Raw genomic sequence first — 17,765 nt, 5'->3', positions numbered from 1 at the left:
AGGATGGGAACAGTGTAGAGGAGATTGAGGGGTGGGATAGTGACCCTTCTCTGCATGTATCTTCTTGTATAGGTTGACTTTTATAACCATGTATGTTTTACTTGCTGAAAAGAAAAATAAAATCAACAAAAATGGGAAACAATAACATGGAATACAAACAAATTAATCCAGCTACATTTCACATGAATAGCATTGAAGTAAGAGAGGAAGTAACCCCAGTAACTCTCAGACATATTTTTAGGACTTTAGTCCTCAGACTATTGGCAAAAAGAACTGTAACCAAGCATTGAACTCTAGTTACTAGTTTTATTTTTTGCAGTATTATTAGTTAGGAATTCTGAAACTACTTATTGTGTTCATAAGGCAAGGCAAATAAGTAAATATATTGTAGACAATGAAAGCCAGATTTTTTACTATCACATAAGAGAAATTACAAATATGGAAGGAGGAAGATGTTTAATGTTGGATTATATTTGGAGTGTTGGATTATATTTGGAGCTTTCAGTATGAATCAATTATTTTGTTTTTTAAGAGATGAGGTCTCACTCTGTCATCCAGGCTGGAGTACAGTGCTGTGATCATACATAGTTCACTGCAGTTGCGACCTCCTGGGCTCAAGTGATCCTCCCACCTCATCCCGAGTAGCCAGTATTAAAGGAATGTGCCGCCATGCCTGGTTAATTTTTAAATCTTTTTGTAGAGATAGGTTTCTCTATGTTGCTCAGGCTGATCTTGAACTCCTTGCCTAAAGTGATCCTCCTACCCTAGCTTCACAAAATTCTGGAATTACAGGCAAATTAATGATTTTTAACTCATAGATAAAATATATGTTTATGTGCCCAGGGGTATGTATGTGCATGCGTATGTGTATACACACACGTTTTCTAGCTTAGAAACAATGACACACTAAATAGCAATGTATACATTTAGTGCCCAAATCTTGCTTTCCAAACTCCATTCTCCACTTTAGGGAATCTACACTTTGGAACAAATATCCAATTTTAGAGCTTGGGCGAGGAAAGAACAAGATGAACCTGGAACATCTTGCTGTGCCAGAAAGTAAAGGAATGCTCAAAGGTTAATGGAGGTGTTAACTAATGTAGAGTGCAGTTACCTTATTACTGTTCTAAAGTCTAAAAGTATTTTGGAGAAAAGGGAGCTCTCATACAGTGTTGTTGGGAACCACTGTGGAGAACAGTATGCAGGTTCCTCAAAAACTAAAAATAGAACCTACCCTCTGATCCAGTAATCCAGCTGCTGAGTATATATCTAAAAGAAAAAAAAAGTATATTGACGAGATAGCTGCACTTCCATGTTGATTGCAACACAATTCATGATAGCCAAGATAAGGAATCAGTCTAAGTTCCGTCAGCAAATGAATGGATAAAGAAAATGAACCATATATGTACACAATGAAATATTACTCAGAGAAAAGAATGAAGTCCTGTCATTTGCAGCAACATGGATAGAACTGGAGGCCATTGTGTTAAATGAAATAAGCCAGGCACGGAAAGACAAATATTGCAACTCATATTTGGGAACTAAAAAAAAAAAAAAAAAGTTGAACTCATGAAGATAGAGAGTAGAATGAGGGTTACCAGAGGCTAAAGAGTGGAGAGCCAGAGATAAAGAGGGGATGGTTAGTGGGTACAAAATACAGTTAGGAGGAATAAGATCTAGTGTTCAGTAGCACAACAGGGTAACTATAGTTAACAATAATTTATTGTATATTTCAAAATAACTAAAAGAATGGAGTTGGAATGTTCCTAACACAAAGAAATGATAAATGTTTGAGGTGATGGATGTCCCAGTTACCTTGATTTGAGCATTGCACATAGTATGCCTGTATCAAAATATCATGTGTACCCCATAAATATGTACAATGATTATATATCCATAATTAAAAATTAAAAATAATAAAAATAGTAAGATTTTACTCTGAAAAAAACCTAAAGATTATTTGAATTTGGACACACCTCTGGCCCCTCGAGTTTCAGAAAAAGGATTGTAAATCATCTGTTTGTTCCTCAGTGTCTGAATACTTGGGGCATGAAGTCACGTTCTGCGCTTTCTGACTTGTCTCTTCTGCATACGACAATGTCCGTGTGTACACATCTACATCCATACATGGTGGAGGGTGAAGGTCAGGAGTAGTAGGGGTAGCCTGACCCCTAACCTCAAGGTTAAAATGAGCCAAGCAGCTAAGGCAATTCCCCAACTATACATTATCATTTTCAGGAACTTTCCTATGATTATAAGAACGTTTGACTATTGTACATAGCTGTAAGGTAAATAAAATAATAATTCTTATGTTTATTTTCAATAATAGGTCACCAGGAAAGTACATCACCACGGCCACCTCATGATTCATCTCTTTCTGCTCCCCTGCCCAAACTGTGTGTTTTTGTTACTCCATCTCTTCTTTCAGCAATGTGCAGCCTCTTGGACAACCTCTTGACGATTGCTCCCAGAGACACTGCAAAGGCTTTTCGACAAGTTCATCTCATAGAACTTCTCTGTAGGTAAGAGATAAATACTCCTAGAGAGGCATGTTAGTCGAGATAAATTTACACAAGCTGTATTCATGACTTGATATAAGATTTCATGTGACCTGGGAATACAGCTTTATTCTTTTTTAGGCTCATTGAACTCTAGGATTTTGCTTTTGTCAGAATTGCCTTGATAGTTTTTATTTTACATCTATTAAAGCACTTGTATTAGTTTGTTATCTCAATTATTAAGGCCAAAGAAAAACTCCTGCTTTCTAAAATTCATGGATTCTAAACCTTATTTATCCTCCAGCACACTTAAGGAATATGGTGCTATCCTCTATTCTTAATGGATGTGAAGGACTTTGGGAATTCATCTTTTTAGTGGTCATATCAGAATAATGTCCCTGGGTTGAAAAATTATTGGTTAAATTCATTTGGAGTTATTTTGTTATGGGAAATTAAACTTTTCATCAAAAAGTATTCTGATAAAATTTAGAGAAATTAAATTCAAAGAAAAATTCTTTGAATTTTTATTACTCACTTATTTGATATTAATCAGTCTGTAACATAATTTTTCTGAATTTCTCGTAAAGTATAGTAGAAAAGGACTAGATATTGAATTCAGGCTGACCTAAGGTCTAATTATAGTTCATTCACTCAGTAGCTTGCAGCCTTGGGAAATTAATCCCTACTGTGTCATTAACACCTATTTAATGGGGTTAGTGTGAGAATTAAAAGTGATGGTATCTAGGATACCCCCTTAAGTATTACTTCTCTTTTCTTCTGGTGTTCAGTTTATTCTAGCTAACCATACCCACCTCCTTTTGACCACACGTTTATTTGCATTTCTCTGTCTCTCTGTCCCTTTAACTTTGAACGTTCACCATCTGAAATGTCTTCCTTCTTTTTGCCAAATCATAGTGCCTTCTCTTTCTTTCTGGGATATTAAGAAAACTCTAAAAAATATAAACTCTAAAAGAAGTATTCCTTGTTTCACCTCATTCAATTGTAATTATTCCTTTAACATGTATGATAAGCAATGGGGTATGAGTTTCTTCTGGCCTTAATATTTATTGGTCGTTTTTTTACTGTGCCTCCTCGGATTGGAAAAGTAACTGCTAGTCAGTTGGCTTTCCTTCCTGAATGCTCCTGCCTGAAGATGACCAATAGAGCTCTAGGGATAGGATCTTCTTTGCTTCTTACGAGTCAGCTAAGAGTCTGATGTGGCATTGAGGCCACAGGGGCATTAAAAGACCTTTTATGGCAAAGGCTTATCATATTTCCATACCTGTTTTTCATTTTTGACTTAAAAAAAATCCTACTTGTTTTACTTTATTTATTTTTTTATTTTTATTTCTTTTTGAGACACAGTTTCACTCTTGTTGCCCAGGCTGGAGTGCAATGGCGCGATCTCGGCTCACTGCAACCTCCGCCTCCCGGGTTCAAGCAATTCTCCTGTCTCAACCTCCTGAGTAGCTGGGATTACAGGCATCTGCCACCACGCCTGGCGAATTTTTGGTATTTTTAGTAGAGACGGGGTTTCACCATGTTCGCCAAGCTGGTCTCGAACTCCTGACCCCAGGTGATCCACCCACCTTGGCCTCCCAAAGTGCTGGGATTACAGGCGTGAGCCACTGCAGCCGGCCTGTTTTACTTTATTTTGTTTTTTACTTTCTAAATATGAACAGTGTTCTTGCTATTTTAGCCAGTATTTTTGCTATTTTATTAGGAAAGTAACCACCAAGGTTCCTGTTACTCATTTGCTTTCTTTCCAAATGGGCTGTATTATATTTTATTCTGCTTTTAATTAGGTTTCCTTAGATATTTTCTTCACAACTCTTTGCTTCTCACTTTTCTCTGACAAGATATTTTTCTGTTTGAAGGTAACCCAGGATACAATTTGAAATTCTTTGAGATATCTTTTTATAAACATTTTCTTTGCTTATAAATATCCTTTCTTTTGAATTGTATTCGAGTTACCTTTAAACTTCAAATTCTGATTTCTTAATCTTTAATAAAAAGTATACTAATCTTCTGAAGGATTTTCTTTTTCTGGTCGTCACAGCATTGCAGATGCTACCCTCATACAGACATGTGTCCAGGAACTCAGATCCCTGCTGCCTTCATCACCTCCAGCTGAACACACTCAGGCTCAGGTAAACGTCTCAAGTCTGTTTGTGGGTTTGTTTACGTTAGGTGTCAAAAATAAAAATCTTGCTGAGGAGATACTAGTCATACGAAAAGGATGAAAACCTCTCAAAATATACATGGTATGATGAGATTATTTGAAATATGTTACTTAAAATTTTAATATGGGACATGTTTGGATGTTAGAAAAGACGGTGGGATTTGAAGATCTAGATTCTATTCTTGACTCCATCATTAGCCAGCTTTAAATGTATGATCAAGTGTCTGGATATCTTGGAGCACCACTTTAATAAAGAGGGACATTGGCATAGTTCACCTCCTGCTTCTGTGATTTTAGGCTATCTCTGTTATTTACACCAAAGTTAAAGTTTTTAAAATATTTGGTGGCTAAGTTATGTGTATTTTCAAAACCCAATTTGATAAAAATGATTTATTCATGCTCTTTCACAGATATTTACTGTTTTAAATTCTTGCCTATAGCTAGAATCTATTTACAAAACGTGCTTAACAATTATTTATATAGCTGTTGCTAACAGAAATTTTATTTCAAAATCAAATTTTAAGAAGGGCTACAAGATTTTTTTGGGAGGTGATGAATTAAAGGTGAAGTAGACCAATATCTCTTGCTTTGAGATGTGTCCTGAATAAGACAGACCCCGTTACAAAGTTTGGGAATGCTACACACATGGTCTTTGAAGCTCTTGTCCTGGTGCAGTGTTTTCACCTGAGCATGCCTATTGTATAATGACTGTCTCTTCCATTTTTCTGCTCTCCATCCAACAAATCTTTGTTGAGTACTTGCGTGTGCCTGGATCTTCTCCAAGTGAATAAAACAAAGACCCTTCCTCAAGTTGGGAGAATAGATAATTAGAAAATCCATATATGCCTGAAGATGATAGACATCTCAGAAGAAAAACTAAAGCAGGGTACAGGAAGTGATGTCAGAGTAGGAAGGGTAGAGCTGTTCCGCTTAGGATGATTAGGCAGTGACGTGGGACCCGAAGTTAGTGAAGAAGCTAGTCCTGTGATCATTGCAAGACCCCTGAGGTTGGGGTATACTTGGCCTATCCAAGAAACAGCAAGAAGGGTGGAGTGGCTGGAGCAGAATCTATGAGGGCAAGATGAGGCCAGAGGGGCACAGTCAGCTCCATGAAGTCAGGACCTTGCTGGCTGTTATGTTCCATTATGTTCTGAGTGTCTGGCACAGGGCTTGTCTCATGACAGGTGCTCACTTGATACTTGTGCGATGAATGAATAATAGCAGTAGCAAACATTTATGGGTATTTGTTTTTGTTAATTCATGTAATCTTCACAAGAATCATGAACTTATCATTAATGTCATTTTATAAAGGAAATGCCTGAGGCCCAGAGAGTTGAGTGACTTGTCCAAGGTCTCTGACATAGATTCCAACCTATGCAGGTCAGTTCCAGGGCCCACATTCTTAACCACTGCACTAGCTGGCCTTATGTAGATTAAATGCTTCTGGGCTCTTGGTATTTATATAAGATCATTCACTCATTCCAGAAAATTCTTGAGCCTCTGCTTTACCAGTTTCTGTTCTAGGTGCTAGTGATATATCTTTGAACAAAGCAGATGAGTATCTCTCCTCATGTAGAGTCTGTGCCATAAATGCAGGAGACAGACAGTGAACAAGTAAATAAAATGCATTTTATCAGATAGTCACAAATGGTATGGAAAAAAGTAATTGAGGATGGGTAAAAGGGTGTGTCAGCAAGGGGAGGGGCCTCCTGAAGGTGACACTTAAGCAGAAAGCTGGGGAGGTGAGGGAGCAGGCTGCGAGTGCCTGTGGCAGATGGCGTGGTCAGAGCCCTGCTGGTGGGGTTATACTCTGCTAAAGGTACGATGTATTAAAGTTTGTGGTCAGTTGGTTGGTATTTTTTTTGAAGAGGGCCATACATAGAAAAAGAGTTACTTTATCAACTACTCTTAATATATTAATATTTTATTTAATCTTGAATGTTATCATATACAAAAGAATCTTTAGCAATTCAGCTTTTTCTCTATAACACTTCTTGCCTCACCTGACATGGTTTATCTATTTATGGTAATATTTCATACATCCAAAGGTTAGACTTGCTATAATTTCAGTAGTGTAGAGTAAGAATGTAATATGAAGTCTCAAGACTTCACAGCAATAAACAAATTAAATTTCACAAACTGAAGAGTTTGTGAAGCCTGGAGCCACCTACACTTTTATATAAAGCAAGTTGGCAGATTAGATAAAGGGAGGACATATTCATCAGGATAAGTAGGACAGAACTATTTGTAAATAGTCTGAGACAATTGACCTCAGAGACACATACACCACACATTTACAACAGGCTCTCGACTCTTCATTACACTCTTACAACCCCGGAATAAAGTGAGAGGAAAAAAAGTGTGTGTGTGTGTGTGTGTGTGTGTGTGTGTGTACAGAGAGAGAGAATGACTGATTTCAGAATATCTTTATAAAATTCACTTATATGTAACTGGCTCATTGCTTGAGGGTAGTGGACAAATGAGACATCACAGCTCATTCTTTAATTGTTACATATTCAGAGGATTATTTTTCTGAACAGTACTTTTGCCAGTTAATACTTAACAATATTAGCATCAGGCAAATTCCAGAGATGGTTTTGTTGGTAATATTGAAGATGATTTAATTTTTTCTTTTATAATTAATAATAGTATTTTTATGTTGAGGGCAAAAATAGAACATATTTGCATTTTGTTTGTAGCAATAGCTAGGCTATTAGGCTAGCTTCCCCCCACCCCCACTTATGCACTTTGAAGGGTATTTTTGTAATCTTTCTTTCTTTACAAAATTATAGACTTCATGGCTTTGTTATACACTTTTCTACTTCTTCCATAATATTGATTTCATAATTTGACTACTTGAAAAATATGGAGACTTTTTTTTTCTTTTGAAACAGGGTTTTACTCTGTCACCCAGGCTGGAGTTCAGTGGTGTGATCACAGCTCACTATAGCCTCTACCTTCTGGGCTTAAGTGGTCCTCTCATCTCAGCCTCCCAAGTAGCTGGGACTGCAGGCCCAGCTAATTTTTATATTTTTTGTGGAAACAGGATCTCGCTGTATTGCCCAGGCTGGTCTCAAACTCCTGGGCTCAAGCCATCTGCCCACCCTGGCCTCTCAAAGGACTGGCATTACAGTACAGGTGTGTTAGCCACCACACCTGGCCAAGACTTTACTTCTTTAAATGGAATTCAAAACTTGACTTTGAAAACATTGCTTTGTTTGGTGTATAGTTGACAGTATTAATATGGCTGTTAATGACATGCTTATGAGAAAAATAATGCTTTGTCTGCTATGTGTTAATTTCAGATCTTGAAAAATTATGGTTAACATTTTATTTTTTATTGTGTTACAAAAGTAAAATACTGTATCACTGAGATGGGCTTTTTATATGACATGTTTGATTTGACCCTGTCTCCTTTTCAAACAGGTTTCCTTTCTCCTGGAATACCTATCCTCTTTGTCCAGGCTTCTGCAGTCATGTTTATTGGTGGAGCCTGACCTTGTGATTCAGGATGAGCTTGTGAAACCTCTTATCACCAATATCATTGGAATTCTCACCATATGTACCAAAGATGTATTAGGTAAGCTTAATTGTTTTAGTTTAGAATGTAAGTGAATAATACTGAGAAAAAAAAAACTTACTCTGTTTCAGATATTCACTTGAAGGTTACTTTTTGAGTTTCTTTTTGCTAGTATTTTGGAAGGCTTTGATAATGTGTTGTATAGTTTGGATACCTTTTAATGGTACCAATTAAGACACGTGTGTAGTATAATAAAGGACTGCCTTTGAGTTTTCAGTTTAAATGGGGGCAAAGCTCTCTGTGTGATGTTAGAAAGTACAGTGAGTTCTGGATATTAATTATTCTTATAAACTATGGCTAAGGCCAAAAACTTAATAAAACATACCTAATAACAAGTATAAGCCAATCTAGAATATATCAAAAATTTCCTAAGGTCCGAAATTATTGAAATGTATATATATTTTGTGATCTAATGTTATCTCCAGAGGAAAGTATTTTATGTATTTTATGTATTTTATAAGTATTTCCAGTATTATAAGTATTTTATAATTACAATACTTATATTATAATTATATTATATTATATAATTTTATACTTATATAATATATACTTATATAATTATATTATATTATATTATATATTATATGTACATAATTATACTATACTTATATAATATTATACTTATAAGTATTTTATAATTATAATACTTATAATTTCCAATATTATAAGTATTTTATAATTATAATACTTATAATTTCCAATATTATAAGTATTTTATGTATTTTGTAAGTATTTCCAGGGGAAAATATTTTATGATGAAAAGTTGAATGTAATGCTTAGTGGAGAAAATTAAAGCAAAGTAGGATCTTTGTCAAAATCTAATATAATTGTTTTAAAAATGGAAACAATCATTTATAATGAAGTAATTGACCATTTGGTAATTCTCTTTGCCTTTCAGTTTTATTTGAACTATGGATTTACTTGGTTTTAGGTCTGGAAAATGAAGTGTGTTATGATACCCAGCAAAGCCAGTTCTCAGCATCTCATCAGTGTTAAAATGATATCGATGTTAAAGGAATAGTAATTCCTTAGAAATTCAACAAGTGGCAGTGATACCCTAACTAAGCTTATTAGGTTAGACTGGACAAGCTCAACAAGGTGATATCACCCCCAATCCCTAAGTAGTGAAAATTGATTCTGGGGAGAAGAGGGTGAGGCAAAAACATCTTAGAAATTAAAATGGTTTGTAGGCTTCCAAAGCTCAGCTCTACCTGAGACAATCTTATTACTATTTCTCTTCTTGGTTTTTCTTGAGAATTCCTTGGGAAGCATTGACGTTGAGTTCATGGAAGATACACAAGATGTATGCAAGACTAGTGCCACAAAACTGTGGTGAATAGATGACAGCAGCTGGAGGACCTTTGGTTGATTGTTTGATCCCAAGGTCATAAAGCAAAAGGTGGTCTGTGTATCTTGGCTGCTATTGGCTGCCTTGTGAATGCTTTTTATTGATCCTCTTGCTTTTCTGTATGATTTGAGCTTTGAAAATTAAATGAAAGTAGTATATATTTAATTACATAAAAGTTGTTTAACCCATCATTAATTACATCAAGTGCTGAAAGGAAAAAATGTCAATATCTGAATGTACATCTATTAGCTAGTTAAATTAAAAATTGTTTTCTCATATCTAGCAAAAGGTTTTAAAAGTTCACTAAAAATATTTTTTAAGAAGTTTTTAAAATTTTTTCTGAAAACAATAAGTTAAATGATTTTATAAGAATTTATTATATTGCTATTATGTATTTACACGAATTGCTAATTTATGTATGTAAATTGATACATTGTGATGATATATATATAAGTAAATAAATTATATGAAAAGTTATTCAGCAAGTATAGGTGCAAAGCTAAATTTGGTGTTAATAGGTCTTTAATTTTTAATTTAATTTTCAGCTTAAATGTTTTATTCGGCTATTCTTACGCCTGTATTGCATAAAAACAGTAAGCTCTATACTTAGCCTTTTTATGTACAAAGTACAGATATACATATAATACATAAAGAGGTATACAGTATATGTGTGGAATTAAAATCTTGTGGGGATGGCAATGAGGAAACATATTTCTAAAATAAACTCTTTAGAGAGCCACTAATGACAAAAGGGTTGAGAAACACCAAGGATTGCCCTGGGGAAGGTGCAGTTTTCAAGTACCTCATAGGTGCTGAAGTACACCTAGATGGATGTCCTCGGGATTAACGTCCCATCAAGTTTACATTATAGTGGAATTTCATGAAAGATGACAAATCCTCCTGATGGCATGGTCAGAGAGAGTCCTCAGCGACTGCTCTCCAGCTTCCATTTACCTGAGTGCAGAGAAGGGAAAATGGGTCCTCATCCTAGAATTGCTACATCCTTAGCCATAGGAAGAGCTGCAGAATCTTCTTTGGTGTCATACTTTTCTTTGTGGGATGATACTTTTCTTGGTTCTCCAAAGAAATTCTTTTCTACCTTGACCTTGGCACACTGTGCTTTCCTTTCACTCCTGCCCAAAGCTGCTGGAGGGGATAAAGGAACTAGGGGAAAACTTACTCTGACAAAAGCAGCACAAACAATGACATATTTTTATAATGTGCCAATATGTAGTTCTGCAGTCATGGCTTAATATTTAGTTTGTCACACCTTCTGATTGTTCTTGAGTATGCTTTAATAAGAGGGGAGTTTGTGAGTGTGGCTTTATATGCAGGAGGGTGGAGGGGAGATATCTTAAGAAGCAATGGAAAAGAAGTTAATTGAAATAAATTTTGGATAATGCTGAATTAGATTTGTCTTCATTTGATAAGTGCACAGCCCTCATTTTAAGTGTAATGAAGTGTCTGTGGTAAGTTTTATATCTTGAAAGGTTCTTTTCCTTCTTTGTGTTAATAACTTGAAGTGTTTTGCTTAATTTTATAGATAAAGAGTTAATATCAGCTTTTTATCACACATGGACACATTTATTTAATCTTCTGGCCATGCTCCTGAGGAAAGCCGGTGCCGTCACACTCCCGTCTGTTACCGTGGCCCTGGCCAAGCACTGGACAGTGGCGATTGGTAAGAAGATACTCGCATAATCTGGGGGGCTTTCTGCTAATAAAACGAGATAATGATTCTGCCTGTTTAGATACGTAAATTCACTAAAGTTAAGTAATTATGGCGTGGCATATAAAAGAGATATCAGGGTGATTGCTTTGAAAAATTTGCAGTGTTCTTGAGCCCCCCAAAAATGCATTTTCGAGAAATTGAAACACATTTTAAGATAACATAAAAGCGAGTTAGGAAAGCCTGTGGTTTTATTATTTTTTAAGCTTTTTAAAGATGTCATCCCTGAAGCTCTCTTTTATTGAGAACATTATATTGGCTACTGTTGGTTTTTTAAAATTTTACTTTAACTTCTGGGATACATGTGCAGAACGTGCAGGTTTTTTACATAGGAATACATGTGCCATGGTGGTTTGCTGCACCTATCAACCCATCATCTAGGTTTTAAGCCCCGCATGCATTAGGTATTTGTCCTAATGCTCTCCCTCCCCTTGCTTCTTATCCCCCGACACGACACGGTGTGTGATGTTCCCTTCCCTGGGTCCATGTGTTCTCATTGTTCATCTCTCACTTGTGAATGAGAACACGCAGTGTTTGGTTTTCTGTTCCTGTGTTAGTTTGCTGAGAATGATGGCTTCCAGCTTCATCCATGTACCTGAAAGGACATGAACTCATTCTTTTTTTATGACTGCATAATGTTCCTTGGTGTATATGTGCTGCATTTTCTTTATCCACTCTGTCATTGATGGGCATTTGGGTTGGTTCCAAGTCTTTGCTATTGTGAACAGTGCCACAGTAAACATATGTGTGCATTTGTCTTTATAGTAGGATGATTTATAAAACTTTAGGTATATACCCAGTAATGGGATTGCTGGGTCAAATGGTATTTCTGGTTCTAGATGCTTGAGGAATTGCCACACTGTCTTCCACAATGGTTGAACTAATTTATACTCCCCCCAGCAGTGTAAAAGTGTTCCTATTTTCTCCACATCCTCGCCAGCATCTGTTGTTTCCTGACTTTTGAATAATTACCATTCTAACTGGTGTGAGATGGTATCTCATTGTGGTTTTGATTTACATTTCTCTAATGACCAGTGATGATGAGTTATTTTTCATGTTTGTCGGCCGCATAAATGTCATCTTTTGAGAAGTGTCTGTTCATATCCTTCACCCACTTTTTGATGGGGTTTGTTTTTTTCTTGTAAATTTGTTTAAGTTCCTTGTAGATTCTGGATGTTAGACCTTTGTCAGATGGATAGATGGCTAAAATTTTCTCCCATTGTGTAGGTTGCCTGTTCACTGTGATGATAGTTTGTTTTGCTGTGCAGACGCTCTTTAGTTTAGATCCCATTTGTCAGTTTTAAGCCTGTGGTTTTATAAAGGTACATATGATATGATTATAAAACAATGAGATAAATGTTACTGTGTTGGTATAGAAACCAGTATTGTTTCTGACATATGTACATTGTATGTGGATACATCTTCATATATAAAATCCAGTATACATGATAACATGGAAAGTTATGATAAAAATAACTTTCTCATCACATCAGAATTTTCTTATAGTACAGAAATGCCAAGAGTATGGTATAATTATTTTTATAAGATGTTTTTCATGATAGTTGCCCACTAAAATAAACATGATTATTTTAAAATAACTAATCTTTAATTTTTCATGAAGCCTCCTAAATTTTAGCATAGAGAAAAGCTGTTTTTTAACATAAATATTCATAATTGACATTTATGTAACCTTTTTAAACAACTTGCTCAAAATTGAGTTATTTGAAGCTTCCAAAGTACCTGCTAATTCAACTGACTGATTTTTTTTTAACATTTATTTTATCATTTGATCATTCAGTAAACTTAAACGCATGATACAATTTTTAACCAAAGCGATAGTAAGAATTATGGCAAATGCATGTTTAACAAGGAACAGAATTGTTAGTTTTCTGAGAAGTTCTGAGTCTACCATGGAGTACAGTGTCCACGTAGGATATCATTATTTTGTTTAAAACATAATAATTGAAAGAGATTGACTGATTAAGACATTGGGATTTTCTTCTTGTATTTATTGGGGGAAAATTAGTTTATCACCTGAATCACCAATAATATCAATAGAAAGCATGATGCTACCCATATTAGATAAATCTGGCCTGCAGCTTGTTTTGGTAAATAAAGTTTTATTGGAACATAGCCACACTCATTTACATATTGCATATGGCTGCTTTCATGCTACAACAGTTGAGGTGAATAGTTGTGAAAAAGCTACTTGGCCCTTTACAGAAAAAGTTTGCTGACCTCTGACTTAAACTTATTTATCTAACACTGTTTCTCTAGTGATAAAATAAATACATATTAAATTCAAAACCTTCCTTCAAAATATGTGTACAGTTTTATGTAATAATAGTACTAATCAAAAGTAACTTACTGCATAAATGGTTTTCATAATAGTAATGTTAATGAAAACATTAATAACAATTATCATTGATTTTTTTGCCATGGTTTTATTTTTGGTTTTTGTTTATTTTTTAAATCAATTTCCATCTCATATGCCCATATACATTTAAAACATCTCGGGGTCACTCTGTAACTTGTGTTATCTATAAGAGTCTTTTCTCAAACTTGACTGATACTTGGACATCATTTAAATGAACATAATTCTCATGAAACCCTACTGCTGACTACTTTATTTTTCTTATGTAACTTTAATTTGTACAAGCCAAAATCTAACTAAAAATTTTTATGGTTATAATTCTCACACAAGCATAAATCTAAAATATAAAATCAAACAAAATTATAAATCCAATTTTTCAAGTTTATAAAATGTAAAACAACACATGTAATTTTGATTAAACAAAGTCAGTTCTCTCAACAGGGAATTAGTAATGACTGTTTCAGTGTAAATTCCTTTGTGTTTGGCCTGTTCTTTCCACTCTGTATTAAGTTTGTGAATCAGTTCATGACCACTCATGTGCTATCTGAACTGCTATGAAATATTTGTTTGTACGTTGTGCCAACACTGCATACTAAGTCTTGCTTTTAAGTTCTGTTTGGCACCAGCTCCTTTAAAAGTTGCAACACAATCATACAATTGGTAATCTAGATGATCCAGAGTATAGTTACTTTAAAATCAATTGGATTTCCTTTTTGTTGAATTTTGAAGAAATTTTCAAACATTCACATCTGAAATTATTCTTTTAGATATGTTCTGCAAATGTGCAGGCTTGTCTGCCACGTGTCCTGCCCTGTATACTGCCAGCTTGCAATTCCTTTCTATTCTCTTGACCGAAGAAGCAAAAGGGCATCTCCAGGCTAAGAGCAAAACACATTTATGCTGTAGTCCAACAGTGGCTTCACTTCTTGATGACACTCAGGAAAATCAGAAATCTCTAGAACGACTTAGTGATGTAATTCTTCAGGTACGTCATTTCTTGGTTTTTCAAAAGCTTTATTTAGCATTTAAATAAATTGACTTTCAGTCATGGTCTTGTTAAAAACTGTCTCAGTCATTTAAATTAAGAAATAGTAATGCTTATTATGACTGTTTAAATGATACAGAAGTTTATAAAGTTAAATTAACTATCTCCTCCTTAGCCCCACCCACTTATGTTGACCAGTTTCTTCAGTGAATATGATGTAAAGATTTGAAGTGAAATATTACTAATCTAAATCTAACAGTTGATCAAAACAGTGTTTCATATCATGACCAAAATGGATATATTTTAGGAATGCAGTTATGGTTCAAAATTTATTGTAATTTTAAAGATATATCTATGTCTCTGAAAATATATTCTAAGTGACATTTGATTTCTATAAATGGACCACAGATTTTTGGGGTTGGTTACATGTATAAGTAAGTGGACTTGTCTGGCACATTTGGAAGAAAATGCCCCCTTTCCAAGCCCTGTTGCCTGTTTTATCTTATAAAATTATGTTTACAGTCTAAAATGTGAGTCAAGAATTTTGTTAATCAGAAAACATTCTAAAATCACTAAAGTCTTATTTTATAAGTAGATTAGTAATTTTTTAAACACTGTGTGTTTACTAAGTTAAAGTTGTACATTGTTCTTTACCAATAGGAATATTTTTAGATTTTTCAGTATTTAGAATTATTCTTTTTAATCATGTGGTTTTATGATTTTTGTCTTCTCACTGAAAGGTAGAAAAGTAGTAGAATTGTTTATTGAAGAATTTGCTTCAGCTTCCCAATCAGCCAGCCACGTTTGGCAAAGACAGATTGTCTCTGTGCTGATTTGTTATAGTTCCTTTGTTGCTTAGAAGATTGTTCCTGTGCTGATTTGTTATAGTCCCTTTGTTGCTTAGAATTTGGAGATTTTTACCCACTTCTTTGCCTGTGAGAGTCGTGGTCATGCAGATATTTCTGGTATGACTGCTGGTGCATTTTGAGCACAAGGCTTGATTATGTTGAGATGCGGAAAGGATTGCCAGTAAGAGAGAAGAAAATGCTTCCTGGTTCACCCAGGAGCTGTCCTGTGGAGAGTGTCACAGGGCTCCTCAGGGGACTTTGTCTCCCTTGTGCTACAGAATCTGGTTGCCTTTCCAGCATAGATAAGAAGCCTGTTAAGGCATCCCCCATTTTCTCATCCATCTCCAGCAGTGCCTTCAGAAGCCTGGATACAGCTCTAGGGGAGAAGAGTTCCTCAAAGCATTTCTCTAAAAGCCTCTTATTCTTGGGAGGCCATAGCTTTCCTGTACCTACTACCTCACTGTCAGTTCACTCAAATTTTCTTAGTTGAAAACAAAAACTGGACGTTGTCCCAGTTTTCTCATTCCCCGTCAGAACAACAGACTTTATTTCCCAATGATTAACTGAGTCTCCAGTTTTGCACTTTAAAGAATGTTGTAAGGAGGAAAATTCAAACCTTTTCAAAAGTCTCCCAACTGCAACCCCTATCTAATTTAATTATAAATTTCCTAACTTTGGCTTTGGTTGGAGCACGGTACTGCTTGGGGAAAGGGTTTTGCTCTTGCTGACACACTTTGCTCCTCAGAGAATTTCAGTGACTTCACTCAGAGGACTGAGTGCAGTGATGGCAGTGTGCTGGGCCCTGCCCTCCCTGCTGAGGCCAAAATGGCAATAGCTGTGGGAACCTGGCTCTGCATGGATGACTGTGGGTGTCCTGCAACCAATCCTCCTGGACCTGGGAAATTTAAAGACTTCCAGCCAGGCAAAGCCAGGGCTATTTTATTTCCCAACTCTTTAATGTTGTTTGTGGTGCTGTGTTTCAAGGATCTTTGATGAAACTCATGATACATATGGATCCATGTAGGATAATGAATCAGTTTATAGTAGTATACACAGGAAAAAAAAATCTGTGCTAGAGGAATTTGTGAAATTTACCTTGTCCTTATTTTTACCTAATACTTTGTAATATTATTCTTTATCAAAGCTTTTGTTTATATTTTTTTTGTTACCTTTTTGGACAAAGAAAATGAGATAGCCTACAGTCACAGAATATCTCAATGATTTTCGTAATGACTAGCTAATTTTCCTCTTTATTTCTTCTGAATTACAAAACATGTATTTTGTGAGGGTATGGATACATTAACCAATTATTTAAACCATGTTTCCTAATAAATCATACTGTTTGTGTTCGTGTAAGCAGTAGAATTTGGATACATGACATCTGTTAGAAAGGCACAGGCAAGTTTAAGACAAAGAAAGTAAAGAGAGGAAGTATACTCCTGGCACACTTATGACAAAATGTGTACCTAATATAAGTTGGGACAGTTAATGGGCCTATTAAATTACAAACACTGTTTTCTTTGCCCTATAGAAATAGGATATGTGAATTCAAATATTATTAGAATACATTCAACAGCAACATTACTTTTGCTAAGTAATAAATGTAGCTTACTATATGTCCATGGAGGCTGTGGTTTGGGCCAGGTGCTATATGAAGCAAAGTAAACTACAGTCTTTAAATTATCTGAAGAAATTATATTCTAAAATTGATGTCTTTCAAAGGTCTATTTAAGTTTTCTGTAAAGTCATACTCAAAAAACATTCGATATGGGACCTTAGGCAAATCACTTAACTTCTTGTGATTCAGTTCTTCAAGTGCAAAATAATAGGCTTTTATTACATTATAACTAAGTTTCAGCTGCCTCTAAAATCTCCATCCTCCTAACAAATTACTGTATTGGAACTTCAATTAAAATGTCTGGGCAGAGTTAGCTTTTAAATGGTACTTTATAGCACTATCCCATAGGGGATACATGTTGAAAGTATTCATACTTACATCTTTAGTCATGTGTAAGTGTTTTTTTGTAAGTCCATTTTGAGGTGGTTTCAGACTTTGAACATTTTCTAAGAAATATTCAGCTGTCTTTTGTCCATAAAATACTGAACACATTTGACTTAGTGGAGATTTTACCTTCCCTAGTTTATGAAGATACAGTAGTCTCCTCTTATCTGTAGTTTTGCCTTTTATGGCTTCAGTTACCCATGGTTGACTGTAGTCCAA

At 35.2% G+C, this 17,765-nt stretch overlaps 1 protein-coding gene across 5 annotated transcripts in view; it reads left to right on the top strand.

Moving 5' to 3' along the window:
* RTTN (rotatin) overlaps positions 1-17,765 on the top strand; it is a 204,391-nt gene that overhangs the window by 144,660 nt on the left and 41,966 nt on the right. For all 5 annotated transcript variants that reach the window (XR_008516017.2, XM_024236082.3, XM_054538073.2 and 2 more), the window contains 5 exons: positions 2,330-2,522; positions 4,558-4,648; positions 8,107-8,260; positions 11,152-11,289; positions 14,479-14,696. Coding sequence is in view for 4 of the 5 variants with exons in the window: in XM_024236082.3 (XP_024091850.3) it covers positions 2,330-2,522; positions 4,558-4,648; positions 8,107-8,260; positions 11,152-11,289; positions 14,479-14,696 (794 nt within the window). In the remaining variant the exon portion in view is untranslated. The remainder of the gene's footprint in view (positions 1-2,329; positions 2,523-4,557; positions 4,649-8,106; positions 8,261-11,151; positions 11,290-14,478; positions 14,697-17,765) is intronic.

The sequence above is a fragment of the Pongo abelii genome, chromosome 17 (assembly GCF_028885655.2).
Source record: "Pongo abelii isolate AG06213 chromosome 17, NHGRI_mPonAbe1-v2.0_pri, whole genome shotgun sequence".
Classification (NCBI taxonomy): Eukaryota; Metazoa; Chordata; class Mammalia; order Primates; family Hominidae; genus Pongo; species Pongo abelii.
Note: the sequence above shows the minus strand (reverse complement) of the source record. Positions and strands in the feature narration are given on the sequence as shown.